We start from the raw sequence: 17,109 nt of genomic DNA on the forward strand, positions 1-17,109 counted from the left end.
AAGGTATATTATGAGTATCGCTATGAGCAAACCCGCATTGGAGCAGCGTGGTGGATTAAGCTCTGATACTTCTTCTACATGTGGAAAGAAGCCTGTGCCCAGCATTTGGATATCACAGGCTGAAGCGTCCACAAACCTTTGGGCTATTCTACCCGAATAGGTTGAAAAGAATAGAAATAATATCCTGAGTAGTACCACTAAATAGTACCATAGTACTATTAAGTTATTTTACTTTTTATAATTATGCCATATTTTACAAATAAATAAGTATGTTTATTTAGTTTTCCTCATTGATACAATTTTTTTATTCAAATGAATCATTAAATAAAAATTCAGTCAGTCGAAAATGTGAAAAGTTCAGTTCATAATTTGTTTGGAAGTGCTATGAGTCTTTTACCTTTTAACTACACTGGAATCTATTATTAGAAGACAAAGAGTACAAAACTTTTACCAACGATATAACATTTCACAATAGAGTTGTAATGTGGTTCACAAGACACACACACATGTACACATTTACACATGTAATTTTTTTCCACTCAAATGAATATAATCTATACTCTATACAAATAAATAAAATTGGAGTGTCTGTTTGTAACATTAAAATAACCACTTTTTACTAAATGCATATTGATGCATACACGGTACATATACAAAAATAACATTTCTGTCTATCTGTCTACCTGTCTTTCTGTCTGTCTGTTTGTTCAGGCTAATCACTGAAATGGCTAGACCGCTTTTGACGAAACTTTTACTGCCAGATAGCTGATGTAATAATGAGTAACTCAAGCTACTTTTATTATAGATTTTTTTTTAATTTTAAAATTGCGAACTGACCAATAACTTTTTTGTTAAATTCAACGCGGACGAAGTCGCGGGCACAGCTACTATTGAACGTAAAATGAATACACTAAAGTGTACTTTGATTTGAATTTGACTTTTTCAGATATTGAAACACCGTCTTATAAACTCTTGCATACCTATACATACTATACTCGAGCAGTTTCACCTGCATTCATGGTAAGTAATTCATTTACTCTGAGAGATTCATCTATTCTGAGAGATTTATCCTATTCATTAAATAGGCATCTAAAGCTTCATCATCAGCATCATATGCTTGCATAATTGTTGTTTATTTATATTTTGATTTGTATTCCTTCATTTAATATTGAGAACAACCGTGAATTATAGATTGTAGCACGCACGAATATTTTAATATATTTCTTTTCTTATTGTAAGTTTTGAAATTTAGAACTTCGAATGTAAATTATTCTGAGTCAAACCCAATAGGGGTTTAATGTTTTTAGAAATAAATAAAAAAAAAAAAAATAAAAACAAGAAGAAGATATTTTAGTCAGTAACTAGTGCACTCTTCATCTTTGAAATAGCAAATTTTTTTTTATATATAACATAATATATATATGAACATCAATCAACAGTATACCAAAAAAAATTATAACCCTTCTCCTGGCTTTGCCGTACTCTGGTAACTAGAGTTGTAATACATCGTAAGCGGAATAATTTCCTCACAATTCCGCTTCCCCTTTTATTTGAACGAGGTTTAAATTATAAAACAGTCGTTACTTTAATGTAGCAGCCACGAAACGGAGCGCTTAGCGTGAATTATTAATTTATTTTAGTGTGGATTTATTTTGGATTTAGGTAAAATTTGATTTACTACCTTAGACGTAGTAAATTTACTTTCTATATTTTACGAAATGCGAGTTATCCAGTCGGTTTACATGGTTTCATTTACGTTAAAATGTCACGAAAGAATTTTAAAAAAGTGCTTGCTTTTTGACATATAAGCATATAGTTTAACATGTTCTGAGCACATTTAAATGGTTCTTTTTTATATTTTAATATAATCAGTTTTATAAATATATTTTCGCTTAAAAAAATGATTTTGAAATAGGGGTGTAAATCAAACCATAATTGTATCGATTATATTATTTATATTTAGCTTCAATGTAATTTTACGTTTAGTAATCAAATCTTCCTATTCACATATTTAAAATTAATTCATAAAATAAATACAACAGTTTATAAAATATTTTAATGATGATGTCGATAAGGCTACGCCTTTTATTATTTAAAATGTAAGAATTTTATAATTTAGTCCTTATACGAACTTACTGTACATGTTGTTGGATATAATACGTTATAAATAAATCTTACACTTAATACGAATATTTCATTAGTATTGAGTAGTAAACAATAATAATTCCTATTATTTACAGCATAATTAAGACTAGATAAATTTAACACTTAAAAATGTTCTTAGTTCTAAGTACATCTTATAGTTACTTGTTTTCTTTTTCAAACACCATTGGACTTAGGGATATCAGATCAAAAATATACTGTATGAGAACATCGATATAATTTTAGCGAGATTTTCGGCTTAATTTAGGAATGTACAGGTTAACGATAATTAGTCAACACAAAAAGAGTACCTGTATTGTAGTCAATTAATGTTCAATGTACCAGTTGCTTAAAATAATATATTTAATCGTCTTCGTGGCATGAATTTTATAGGTATTAGGTTAAAAAAGCTGAGTTGTAACTATAGTTTGTGACAATTGTATTGCCTTTGAAAGATATGAGTCCTCGCGATTTCTTTTTGCGTATTCTATCTTTGACCTTTTCACTATTGATTAATGACCGCACCTGTATCAGTATAAATGTTTCTCCACTAAAATCATATCATGCGTAACTTAATGTCAAAGCCTTAGCTTTTAGTTTTATTTAAATATATTTAAACATCAAGACATTTTTCTATTTGTTATCTAAAGAGATAAACAAAGGTTTAATCATATTTTCTATAAATATTTAACAGATTATGTTAGAAAATTCTTGAGTGTTCATGTTTTATGTCGAATACCGCTTGATACTTTGGTCCTCGCCTAATTGAATTTTAAATGGAAGATGATATTTCTTTGTTTCGCAAAGTAGATTATTTTGTTTGATCTTTTTTTTTAGATATCTCTTTTTCTTGGTAACTAGATTAGATCTACAAACAGTGTATGTTTTTACAATTTGATGATTATAAAAACATTGTTCGATAGTGAAATTATTTACTTGAACACCTTAATGCAAAAAAAAATACTATACAGATTATGTTTTTGGTCGCTTATTATTTTAAATACAAAATAATAATAAAAAACTAATGTAGTAAACTAATGTCAGATGTAATTTAAAATTACCGCAACGAGTGCAATTCTGTTACGTGTACAATATTTAATTATTATATTTTAAGTCAGTAAAGACATAAATGTTATAAGGATGACTAAAATTATAATATCAGGCATCCGAAAATATGACCCTTTGTTCCAGGTGTCGTGATGAACAGCGGCTTGGTTCTCACCTAATAAAAATAATAATTAATTTGTAACTAACATTGTGCTATTGTTCTCTTTATCACTTATTGATTAAATGTACATTTAAAGTAAACATTTACAAAAAATAATTAACGAAAACAACAGTTCTTACAAACACAGTCGTCTGTTCCTAAAGTAATCAACCTAATGCTTATTTTATAGGTAATAACCGATTGCTATGGCTAAATATTTTATTTTGATAAATATACAAACATTACACCCATTTTCAGGCGGGAATCGAACCCACGCTTGTCGAGCAGAAAGCAAGACAATACAAACAGCGCCAACGGTCTAGTCAAAATTACTAAACGTAAAAAATAAAGAGTAATTTTTTATTTTTAGTTATTATAAAAACAGTAGATTTTTTTTAATATCTAAAGAAATATAAGAATACAAATAGCTTCAACAAAAGATATACAATCAACTTACCTATCAAAACATGTACGTTTACTATGACTTGTGAATGGTTCTGTAGAAGACATGTGTATGTCCCGCTATCGTTTTGCGAAGCTGAACTTACGCTGATCGTAGCACTGCAAAAGAAATACATTTAAGCTTCATAGAATATAAAGTTGGTACAGCGTTTGATGATACAATGTTATATACATTGCAGTACAGATCGAATGAATCAAAAGAACAGCAAGCTTCGGAAAATGTACTACATCTTTTACTCGAACGCAGAAAAAGTAAAAAACGTAAAACGAACTATGAGGATAGAGTATTATTCATCTACTGAGCACCATTGTTACGAATTATTGATTTCAGGAAAGCGGACGACTAAAGCTTCCATATCGAATGACTTTCACAACCCAGATTCCTTCGATATTATTCATCGTTTCTATTATCTTCGAGCGGAACGTGATTCTTGTACTTATATCCACATTTATTATTATTTTTAGTATTGTAATAATTTCCCGATCTCGATAAAGTAAGCTTTAATTCTTACGTTAAATATTATGTAAATAGGAAAAGAAGTTGCTGATTTTCTAAAGATAGTTATTTATTTATTTTTTCAGTAATATAACATCTATTAAAATTACCCAAATTGAACAATTTAATAATTCTTACCTCATATTACGCCAAGACACCGTCTCATTGTATTCCATGCCTTGTTTTTTCCAAGATAGACCGTAAATGTTATTCAAAATGGTCTTTTTAACTGGTTTCGCCGTAGTCACTTCTGTGGTACTTTTAGTTTCAGTATTCTCAGTTGTGGTGCTCGTACTAACGGTCGTTGTTATCGTGGTCGTTTCCACGCTCCAACTTTTATTTAACATTATATCTATTCTATTGAATATAGTACTCATTTTAGTTGACAATTCCGTCGTCGTCGTCGGAGGCGTCGTGGTCGTTGGGTATGTTTTAGTAGTCATTGCAGTTTTAGTGGGGAGAGATGAAACGTATTCTTCCGATATAACGCAGGAAAGCTTTATGGAACTCCCGGCTTTATAGAACCTATCTTTTACATCGTGGGTTTTATCACCATTTATTGTTAATACGGGGGCTGTAAAAGAATATGGCGTAAATATAAAGTGAATATATAGAATTCTTTGACCCGTTTATGCAGAATCTACTATCAGTATCTGCAAAATATTTTTAAAAAGTACTAATCAACTTCTTTTTTTAATTTTAGAGTAAAATTTTAGATAAGTTGAGGTCTACTTAACTTTCCTAATTTATCTTTTGGTTATCAAAACTAATATGATATAAAAATAAAACGTAAATTGTTAACCAGATGAGGCATATAATAATTTCCGCCACCCAAACACGGTATGATTTTGGCGTAGAATGACGGTGAATTTTTGTGTTGTTGTTTGAATAAAGAACGGTACGGAAAGGTTTAAATTTGCAATTTTATTTCAATATAAATTGAATTTTTTTTCGAAAATGCGAAGCCAATAATGTCATTTAACTTTTATCCTTTGGAACAATATTGCTTTTAGCTTTATTAATCACTTCACGTTTCATTTCACATCACGCTACTCCCCACGTATGGCATGAACATACCTACAATTTTATTGCTGCTAAATGGAGTGAGCGGCGATAAAAAAAACATAAAATATTGAGAATTTTAAATTGAAAAATTTTCTTACTAATTTAATCGTGACACGGTAAAATTTAAACTCTAAAAGATTTAAAATATTGGTTAAATATTATGGTGAAGTTTAGTAATTTATAATATAATATAGTTCATTATTTTATAGTCATCATATTAATATAAGACAAATTATATTATTTATATAAACCTATAAACATAAAAACCTCAAAAAAAGCAATACACTTTAACAATTGAGACATTCGTATGCTTCTTTTGGCTTATTTCCAGACTCTGTCATTATAAAGGATTATTGTCTAGGATTTAGAAGTATACTTACGGAGTACGGAGAAATTAGCATATATTGTTCTCGGGGGATGCGTGGATATTTGGCACATATAGAGCCCCGCGTCGGACCACTTTACTGGATTGATGCTTAGTCTCCAATTATTGGGATATTGGAATTTTACAGCGACTCGGTTGTCTCCAGCGTAAGGCGCTGGTCCAACTGTTAGTAACTGGGCTGTATCTGTTGTGTTTCTTAGCCACATAACCTAATACATAAAAATCACAGTTATTAATTATTATTAGGTCAATATTTAAAAATCTCAAAAGTTATTGAAGTGAAACTTTTTTGAAATCGTTATGATTTGAAACTCGATGAAACGAAAATACATCACAATGAAGAAACTAATACTGTATAGAAAATAAATAATATGTATGTATAGGAGAGAATGCGATAGAATACATTACTGGTTAAATCGCTTAAGCGTCTCGTTCTTTATGACACTAACGACCCTTTTTCTTGAGATCGTGATCATCCTCGATAGAACAAATCGCAACGGCCTACCTTCCTACGACTTTTAAGAAGTTTCAGTTCTGCCGTGTGTGTCAACACACACAAACAGACTTTCATTAAATAATAATTGAATAAAAAAATACATTTAAATAAATATAAATTTAAAAAGTTTGGTTACAATATAAACAAATTCATATAAAGCATCTATCAAGAAAAAAAATTGTGATAATATTATTGTAAAAAATAAAAAATAAAAATAATAAATCATATACTATAACTTACAGTTTTGTCCTTAAGCATTACTACTCTACAATTCAAAAGGGCCTCTGACCCTACATGCGCCGTCACTTGTGTGACATTTCGTTCCTCGAAGTATGGGCCCCAGTGTCGTTCATAGTGATGATACTCTTGATATGGTGCATAGTGACGCGACTCGACGATTTTATCTTGGAAAAATTAATACTAAGGTTATTACGGTGTTAATACCTATTTGAATTCCGAAACTTTTTAACTAAATGAAACAATTTGCGACTTATGTGTGTACTTTGGAGACTTTGTCAGCTATCTCTTAAAATTTTATTACATTAACAAAACACTATTTATTCACAACAGTATCACTTAACTGCATCTATTAATTATCTACAACTCCTAAAGTAATTATTAAGTTCTCCTAGGAATGTCAACAGCTCTAAGTTTATTAAGTAGATGAAGCTACTCGAGTAAATATTTTATTAACAATCTACTCGACTCAAGGATTTAGCTTTACTATGTAATAACATAATTTTAAGCTTAACATGCTATATGTGTACAGTACAGAATAATCTCAATATTTATTTACTCGTATAAAGCAAATGTCTGTACAAGAATTACATGCATTTATATTTATTTTGCACAGTTGTTGTTATTTAAAAAATACCTTAATTTAGAAAGTATTATTATTTGTTATGCCTCAACATTTTATTATATGTATGTAAGTTTATTGATTATTAAAGTTTTAGTTTAGCGTAATCATGAACGAAACTTTTTAGACATATTTTTTTGCAAAATATCACTTAATTATGCAAAATACTGCTGAGTCACTGTGACAGTCTAGAATTAAGCCACCCCCTTCTTTCCATGGGTGTCATAACTGGCAACTAAGCGATAAGAAAGTTCCACTAGCACCTTAGAACTATTAAAGTCAACCGATGGTAGGACAACCATCCTAAAGCTAGCTTTTTAAATACATAGACCTAAGACGGGCAGCAGTGTCTTCGGTGCGACTAAGCCAGGCCTGCGGTCACCAACCTGCGTACGAATCGAGGTGACTATGGGCAAAACCCCCATTAGCTCGCAGCAAAAGTTTCTGCACTCAGTTCCCCGGTAGCCCCATTATTCTCGGCTACGTCAGCGGTCAAGATAACGGTGGGGCAAAGGATGCTAAGAATTACTGAGAAGGTTTTAAGAAACCGGGTTACGGGAAGCTGCCACCCAACACTACACCTGGCAACGTTTAATAGACGCACTCTACAGATCCACTCTACAGGACCATCACCTCACTGAACTTGAAATAGAACTGAGTCACATTAAGTAGAGCATACTGGGACTGTCTGAAGTCCGAAGACAGGGCGAGGACACGACGAACCTGGACTCCGGACACTTGTTCTACTTCCTTGAAAGCGATGGGCGTTCCCAAAGTGGCGTTGGTTTTTTGTTCCACACAAACAACGTTGTAGAAGTCAGCAGTGTGTCGACCCGGGTAGCGTATCTTATACTTAAACTCACTGACATGTACTCCCTGAAAGTGATACAGGATATACACCGATCTTGGCACACTCTGACGATGAAGTCGAAGCCTTGTATGAAGATATTACAAGGGCCATACATAGCACTACTTCGGCCTTCTACAATGTTGTTATGGGATACTTCAACGCTAAAGTGGGAGTACAAGACCGCGACGAATTGAGAATCGGACCGTATAACGCAATGTGTCCTCCGGCTCGTTGGACCAACGATCTATGTAAAATTACCGGTGTTGGCTAAATGAGGATTGCGGAAAACTGGGATCTCTGGCGCGAGCTTGTGGAGGCATATGTCCAGCAGTGGACTGTAATGGGATAAACTGACTGACTGAATTGATAATACGCAGCTTATTACAACATCAATTGCGATCAATAACGCAAATACTCTAGATAACGACAATCATATAAATATATGTATATATGAATTGAAATTAAGCTGTATTTAAATATAACGTTTCATATAACGATTTATTTGAAGTACCCAGCAAGCTACTATGTTCCGTATTTATATTTCGAATACGAAAATGTAATACATTTACTTTCGAATGCTGATATCAATGCTTACTTTGTAATAAATGATCGTTCGTGTCAGTTGCTCCTTCCCGCTTGATGTTTTCTCGCAGTTTCATAGTAATGTTTCTGAATATTTCCCTGGACAGGGCGAGCCCATCCTTCTCATCACTTCGACGCTTCCTGATGCCGTTTGCCTGATAATCCGGTATACCAAGAGGTTCTGCCCAAACAATAAACAACGAAATTAAACAGAATTAAATATTATTTCTGTTACTCTTAACACTTTCATGCGAACAACGTATATGTACGTCACATATTGGTAGATATGATATGGCACATCGTACTATAACGTTCAGCAAAAACCCGATTTATTGAGCACAACGTAAAGGTACGGTGCCTGGCCATACTAATGTTTAAAAGTTTGGTTGCTGTGCCACAACATATCTAATTCTAAAAATTGTAGTGCTACGCCGCACTGATTAATTTTGCCTTCTTTGATGGCATTCCGTCCTGATACTCAGTACCTACTTTTTTAGCGCACAACGTCACTATACGTCGTTTCGCCTAAGAAGTTTCATTACTTCAGTCGACTTGTGCGCCTCGGGGGGGTAGTGCTTGGGTGTATTTTTATACAAAATACTTCTTAAACTGTTAACGTTATTAGCCGTCGTTAATTAACAAATACAATGTTTATTTATGCTTTAAAGCCCAGGTGCCTATATACGTCGGCGTTATTATAGGTCGTTCGTAATGGCACATTTTTATATAGGTATATATTATTGCACAGCGTATATGGACGTCGACGTCTAAGAACGTCAGCGCAATATATTCAAATACCAATACCATCAGCTATTTGCTGAACGTCATCAGACGCCGCTCGAATTTATATGAAAAAATGATGTGCAATATCGCATAGAGCTACAATATTGACATGTTCGCGTGAAAGTGTTAATTTGGTCTCAGAAATATAAATGTACAATATTGTTCTAAAATACTCAGATCAAAATAAAGATATAAAAGGTCATCATATATTCGTAGATATTTGTTTCGTAGAATTTAATTTTTTTTTGTACTGATATTTTTTTTTTTGAAAAAAATTACCCTTTTTTTAACTTGAGAAGTATATATGTAAACATTATCATGCTTAAGCTTGAATCATAAAATTTTATATATTTTATTCTTTGTATCTATAATCTTTAAGTTTACATTCTTTAACAAGTCGACTGACTTGCGGCTTATAGCGCTTTTCGCAAAATCCCTACGCATTTATCTTGGATGAAAGGTACTCGTAGTCTATATCATCTTCAGGGTCTTACGCAATCTACCTTTTTAACTTTTGGTATAGTTTTGTTGCCCGTTTGCCGGATTTCAACAGATTCGTGGGATTTTTTAAGATTTTGTAGTAAATAAATTTTTATATGTCCAATTTCAAAGTATTATAATTTAATAATGGTTTTTTCAATTTTCGGAATGTTTATAAAATCCTTTCATTTATAAATAAATGATTATAGGAGTGAAATTTTGATAGTTAAATACAGTTTAATTTATAACAACCCGCTACATCTCAGAAGCTGGATCGTAAGCCCGTATTAAAATGGTCTCGACATTTTTTAGTCTATGTTTTTTTATGTAGTCTATGATTAAAATATCTGAATTTTGGTCATCAGACAAAAATAAAAATGTGATTGTGGTTAAACAAAATATACTAATTTGTAAATAATTACGTCCATGACAACAAAGATTCCCTTTTTACTAAACTCATTCAATTTCACGGCGCAACAAGAGAATGGTATTATGATATGAAGATTGCTATATATTATTAAATAGTGTGGCAATCAGCTATTAGAGCAACTATTTTGAACTAGTACATTCAGATTAGATTCAGAAAATAGTATTCCTCATAGAATAATTGTCGATAGGGCTAGGGGCTCAGTTTCACCTGTATTATATGCTATTTTAATCCAGAGCGTAAAAGACAGTAGTCGATTTGTCGATATTTAACTATTTAATTATTGTACAGTATGGGAGATCAATAATTTAAGTAACAGATTACCACAATGTTGCTCAATTTTGTTTCCACTAGATGAAATTCGCGAGTAATGTTTTTTTTTTTATTATATATATTTAAAATGGCGACAAAATAGTTAAAAAATCTGATGAAAATTTACACATAATTGATGAATGAAATGTTACAGGCATTTTATAATAAAATATTTGATTTTACAACGTGTATAATTCAAACAAAATTTTCGCATTTTACGATTTGCTGCCTTCATTAATAACTTAATATTTTTCCACTAATCAAAACAAAAGTGTTACAAACAAATATTTTTTGAAATTCGTAAAATGTATTCATTGATTAGCAAACTAGAGTCTGAAGTAGTCGATTTTTAATTTCAATGCTTCCAATTTCAATAATCCTTAACAAAATAAATATAACAATAGTTGTTACGTTTAGAAAATAATTCAGCGTGCTGCGATTTGAAACAATCAAAGTCCTCGCGTTTCATATAAATAAGTGCTATTTATTTTTAACCGCCTTTCAAAAAAGGTGGAGGTACTCGATTCGATTGTATTTTTAGGGTTCCATACCTCAAAAGGCAAAACGGAACCCTTATAGGATCACTTTGTTGTGCGTCTGTCTGTTAAAACCCTTTTACTCAAGAACGCGTGGAGGAATCTAGCTGAAATTCACATTAAATTCTCACGTCTACTGTCCCTTAGAGCTGTAAAAAATCAAACTTTATGCCAACGCATTCGAAAGATACAGCCGATATTGCAAATTTTCGACACTTGCAAGGGAATCAAAACCTACATACTACTTCCCGTAAACTCTGAATCTTGAAATTCGGTACGAAACAACGTCTTACAGCATAGATAAAGGAAAAATTGCGAAATGCATAAATTTGCAGTTACATTAAAACATTTGTAAAACTTTTATTTGTACGGAACCCTCGTGCGAAAGTCCGACTCGCACTTGGTCGTTTTTTTTTTATGCATGTTGTTACCTCAGAACTTTTGACTTGGTGGACCGATTTTAATGATTTTTATTGCAATCGAAGGTAGTACGTGCGATGTGATGAAAAAGCACTTTTCGAGTTTTGTCTTTTGAAATCATATTATCTTTGAGTTTACATTCTTTGACAATTCGATTGATATCGCTGTCGTATGATAATGTGTATTTGCTTGACTAAGTATTCGTCGATCTATGTTGTATTCTACCGCAATGATTTTCACTTTGTATACCGATTTTGATGATTTCTGTTTTAACCGAAATCGATGCTTGTTCGACCACAAGGTCTCATTAAATTTGATTGAGACCTGATGGCTACTTGACTATTTTGCGTCCACTTACGTTGTATTACTTGTCAATGTAATTGAAGTCGGTTTTTTTTAAGTGAAACTTCTTTAGACGCACGAGGGTAAAATTTTTATGGATGAAATGGCGACATTTTGATGAAACGGCAACGTTTTTGTCGGTGGCGCTGGAACGGGAATCTAAAGCTTTAGATTTGTATAAATATAAACGAGACTTAAAAATTTGTTTGCCAAAGAAGTTTTCCTTCTGACATGTGTAATTTGTACGCACACATTTTTTTTCATTTGCAAGCTAACATAATTATATTTCAAAACTTTTTTCTATATATATATAAAAAAAATATAAATGAATGTTTGTCTGTATGTCCTTTATAAAATCGTATACTATGAATTTGATCATGTCATGATCTTCAGTAAAGTGTTGTGCATGAGCCCATGAAGGTTCCTGAGTTGGTATGACCAAAAAAAGAAAATAAAAAAAAGCGTCACAACGCGCGCAGGGTACAGCTTAACTATAAAGTTCCTATGCCTTAGGGAAAATAGGTTTATTTATTATTTTATCTTTAGGCAAACTTAAACCGCGAAAGTAAATCTTTTAAATTAAGGTTTTTTCCTAGAAATAGTATTTAATTATATTTACTTACCGAATTAATTTAAAATTATAATGAAATCTAAATTATTGCACGCTATATTTATTTCTATAAGGAAGGAAATTGATAAACAACATTATTATATGAGTGCTTATTCTACTTCACTTTTTTATTTTGGTAATTAAAAAAAGGATTAAAAAATGCAAGAGCATGTATGGCAAATAAAAAGCTACAAGAAAGTTTATTGGATATTTTATAACAATTGACGAATATTATTAAATGACTGTTGACGGTAAAAATATTCGACTCTGCGATAATAATAGCCGAAGTCTACTTTTTAGCTTCATGTAGTAAGTTCAACAAAATCAATCTAAATAAAAGTTAAATTGTAGCCACCTTGGAATCGAGTACCGTAAAAGATTCAATATACGTGACCGAGCATTTATCGCCTGAAACAAAATTGTTACTTGCGGTCTCACGTCGCAAAACTGAATTGTACTACAGACTACTTTTGCGATAGATACTATTGACTACTACGTGACTGTAATTTACTTTTATGAGATAAAAGTACATTTGAAGTATTAGCAATAACGATATACTTATAAATTTGATATAAAAACTATAATACATACTGATTTTTTTAAATTACTGGCTCTATTAAAGTTGGGTTTTTTATGTCACTAGGTCGGCAAACAAGCGTACGGCTCACCTGATGGTAAGCGATTACCGTAGCTTATAGACGCCTGCAACACCAGAAGCATCGCAAGCGCGTTGCCGACCCAATCCCCAATCCTCCCAGGAGTTCTGGTCACCTTACTCACCAACAGGAACACAATACTGCTTGAAAACAGTATTATTTGGCTGTGATCTTCTGTAAGGTCGAGGTACTACCCCAGTCGGGCTGCTCCATATTTCGAGCAGGAAATTCCTGCTGTGTTAAACGGTATAATCAAAGTGTGAAAATATTTAAGGGCTAACATTTAGTACAAATTAACGTAAGTGGTATGATACCATAGATATACATACTTAGCTTATAGAGCAGTTCATAAAGAAAATAATTAAGATTTTTAATTTTCATATTAGTAATAAAAAAAATGAGTACTGTACAATTCTCTAAAATGGTTTTTGACGAATCGGTCATCATTCTATTTAAAAATGAATATATCGCTTACTATTTTATTTTTTAGTTATTTATACTTATTGTTCACTTTGGGGGTGCGAGGAATAGGATGTGAAGTTCTTCATCCACCATCGCAAAGGAAGAACCTCCGACCAGACGGATATTAAGTCTAGTGGGCTACTACCCCCAAACTGGTGACCCTAACGTGATCGTCAGCGCAGCCTTCACAAAGCCACGTCACCGTGACGTCATCATCACTTTCTCAAGCTTTCGAGCAGCGAGTCATACAGCCAGCCAGCATCTACGGCTACTACGGGTATCCTGACCACCAGCACGCAGTGGACACGCATTCTTAGTCATCACCCACAGCCTTCTCAGTGACCTTGGCACAGCACACTGCACTTTAGCCGGTCAGCAAGCAGAGTCGCACTTCTCTCCTAGTCGATGCAGCGGCCAGCCACTACGTAGAACTGCATCACCCCGACTCACTGGCGCATCACCGCAAACAATTCTCACTCACCGGGAACTATGCGGCATCTGGTTCCGACTTACTAGAACATTCCACTGGCCCAGCAAGCATCAAAAGATGTATTGACGAATCAAACCGCTAATAATCGACTTCCGGTCGCGTGATGTAGCGACATCTATCTACGAACTTAAAACTGACGTACCCTACATCGCGATATTAAAGTTATCAGAGCGATTGAACAATATATACAAAAAACTTATAACAACCGTTGACGCAGTAGCCTAGCAGACTCAACACCCGTCTGGTCGGAGGATCCTCCCTTTTCAATGGTGGATGAGAAACTACATCCTGTTCCTCTATACATACACCCAAATAACTACAACTACATAAAGGTATTAGAAGTAACATAGGGTACTTTTTATTTAAAAAAAAATCAATGCGAGCGATGCCGCGGCTATAAGCTAGTTTCTTTCATAAAACCCAAGTAAATTAGATTATCGACTTTAAAGAATTTTAAAGTTAATTTTGTTAAGAAAACTAAAAATAAACATTAAATTCTATCCGTATTTGTATAGATTTTAGTTTTACCTGAGCAGCATAGATTATTATTTTGCCAATATCACATCGTTAGTTAACCGTCAAACTTAAATGAGCGCTCTAAAGTGGGACCTGTGGTCATGTAACATCGGTGACGTCATTTTAATGCAATCAAGTGACACTTTGTCTAGTTCACGTTCCACTTTCAGACTGTAGATAGTTGTTTGTGATGTTTCTTACTTAGTTGTGCTGGAGAAACAACCGCTGTTACAACTTTGTCGCTTAGTACTGAATATAAAATATTACTTTACATCTATATAGATGTTGCCATATGGCCATTGTTCTGTAACGACCGCTCTGGTAGTGTGTGTAGGTGCCTAAAACATTTTTAGTTCGATTCCCGTTCCGGATAGATATTTATATTTGTTCAAACATTTCTGTCCGGTTTGTATGTTTGTTTTTGTGGGTCTTATTTTTTTTAATCTAAACAAAACCAAATACTGACTTTCTTGAATTATTGAAAATAAAGAAAAATTTCAACACATTTTTTTTGCCTTTTACTAATAGTAGTATATATATCATTTTCTTTCAAAAGTATATATATCATTTTCTTAAATTTCCGCTTAAACTTGACATAAAAGTATATTTTATTGCAATTTCATTTTTTTTATTTCCTTCATTTTATTCTTAATATCCCTTACAGTAATATCATCTAAATTAGGGCAATATCCTCTAAAGCGAATAGCACGTTAAAGATAATTGATTTATTCCATTATTAAAGTTTATTTCATTTGAGAAGCCGGTTCAATCGAATTTCCTGCAAATGGAATCTTAAGTACATTTATGTCTTTAGGATATTGAAATTGAAAATAAGTTTCAGAATTAAATATTATTGTATCTATAAATCAGATACCATACGAGTTTAAGTGGTTGAAGATAAGCTTAAATATATTATACAAGAATTCAGATAGAAAATTAATATAGACGATTGCATTTTAGGCTTCTAACTCGTACATTTAACGCCGGATGTCAGATATATCTTTTAAACTGCAAAATGTGCGAATTAGATCCGACAGTCGCGAACTGAATGCGATTCGCTAGATCTAAATTTGTAATAGCGTTTTATATTATAATTTATTTAACGAAAATTCTTTCAGTGTGCTATCAAGCTTAAGTAGATCAAGAGTGAATAAGCATCTTCTAGGCAAGCGCGCACCATCTTAGGCAGCATCTTCACTTACCATCAGGTGAGATCGCAGTCAAGCGCTAGTCTACATATTAAAAAAAAATTGTAGTATAATAAAAAAATTGTAATATAATTTTGCAACATTTACAGGACAAGATTATCTTGTACCGTAGCACGATGAATCAAAATATCATTAGACTCTAAAATGTTACAATTTTAATATAAGCTTGTTTAAATTACGAATGCATAAAGTTAACTAAATTTTTTAGGGTAGTCTGCTTTGTCATGAATAATTTATAAAGTCATTAAATGTCCATTTTGAAATACAGAATGTCATTATACAAGTAAACAATAGTTTAGAATAGCTTAGAAGTAGTTTAGTCCGTTGGGAAAATTAACCATTAGTATAATATGGACCTCTTTTCGTCGTGTCATTTCGTTTAAGTCCGCAAATACATTAAAGTTACAAAGTTACATTACCAACCGACCCCGTATAATGACGGCAAGGTTGACACGTCTACTTGCAATTATTGCTGACTATTATTTCTTTTCACTTTGTCCATTCGTTGAAATAGGTTTCGAGGAAAATTATGACAGTAGTTAGATATATAATATTGAGTATTGCTATCAGAGATGAAGCTACAGAACATTTATTGCTTATTGACTTGCTTATTATTACTTAAATAAATAAATCCTTATATTCTATTTAATAAACTTATCGGGACTCAGAAGGACCATCGGTCATTTTCATAATAATTATATTAATAAGTTCAATTTCCAGATACATAATGAATGTAAACGTTATGGCGTTCTTATAAAATTATTAATATCATTATAATCCTGAATTTTGTTTCTTGCTGGTTTTATTTTAAAACATAAACGGTTTGCTTAATATGAGTAATTCGTTAGTTTTTTAGTTTTAAAATATTTGAGCAAAGCTACAAACCAACTAATAGACATGGTGAAATTATAAGGTTTTTATGGTAATATTCTTAAGATTTCAATTACTCAAAAACTTTTCTTATTATATATATATATATATATATATAGAGAGAGAGAGAGAGAGAGAAATAAATTTACCTGATGCAGTATGGAAGCAGCATACCGCTAAACACACAAAGTAGAGGCCGCCCCACTGCATATTAAACCGCACATCACAAGCGCTGACGCATCACGCCGTTCACCTGTAAAGTAACGATTCTAATTAACATTTAATTACTTTTTACCGATATATGGTATGCGCACGCACTAATTCCCTTGACGCGGTCCGTAACGCGGTCCGCGTACCGTGTCAAGCTTTGTAACAAATATATTAGCTGAAATTGTAAACTACATTATATTTAATTCGTACTCGTAAAAAACTCGGAACTATGTATATTTATAA

The 17,109-nt window shown here is 32.4% G+C and overlaps 1 protein-coding gene across 1 annotated transcript; it reads right to left on the reverse strand.

Moving 5' to 3' along the window:
- Positions 1-3,223: 3,223 nt before the first annotated feature.
- Positions 3,224-16,866, reverse strand: LOC123659149 (cell adhesion molecule 1-like). Its single transcript, XM_045594403.1, has 7 exons — positions 16,806-16,866; positions 8,558-8,725; positions 6,494-6,657; positions 5,753-5,966; positions 4,446-4,881; positions 3,807-3,910; positions 3,224-3,364 (listed from the first exon to the last, which is right to left on the reverse strand). Exons 1-7 carry the CDS (start codon positions 16,864-16,866, stop codon positions 3,252-3,254), a joined length of 1,260 nt encoding a protein of 419 aa, XP_045450359.1. The 3' UTR covers positions 3,224-3,251.
- Positions 16,867-17,109: the final 243 nt, after the last annotated feature.

This window comes from Melitaea cinxia, chromosome 13 (assembly GCF_905220565.1).
Source record: "Melitaea cinxia chromosome 13, ilMelCinx1.1, whole genome shotgun sequence".
NCBI lineage: Eukaryota > Metazoa > Arthropoda > Insecta > Lepidoptera > Nymphalidae > Melitaea > Melitaea cinxia.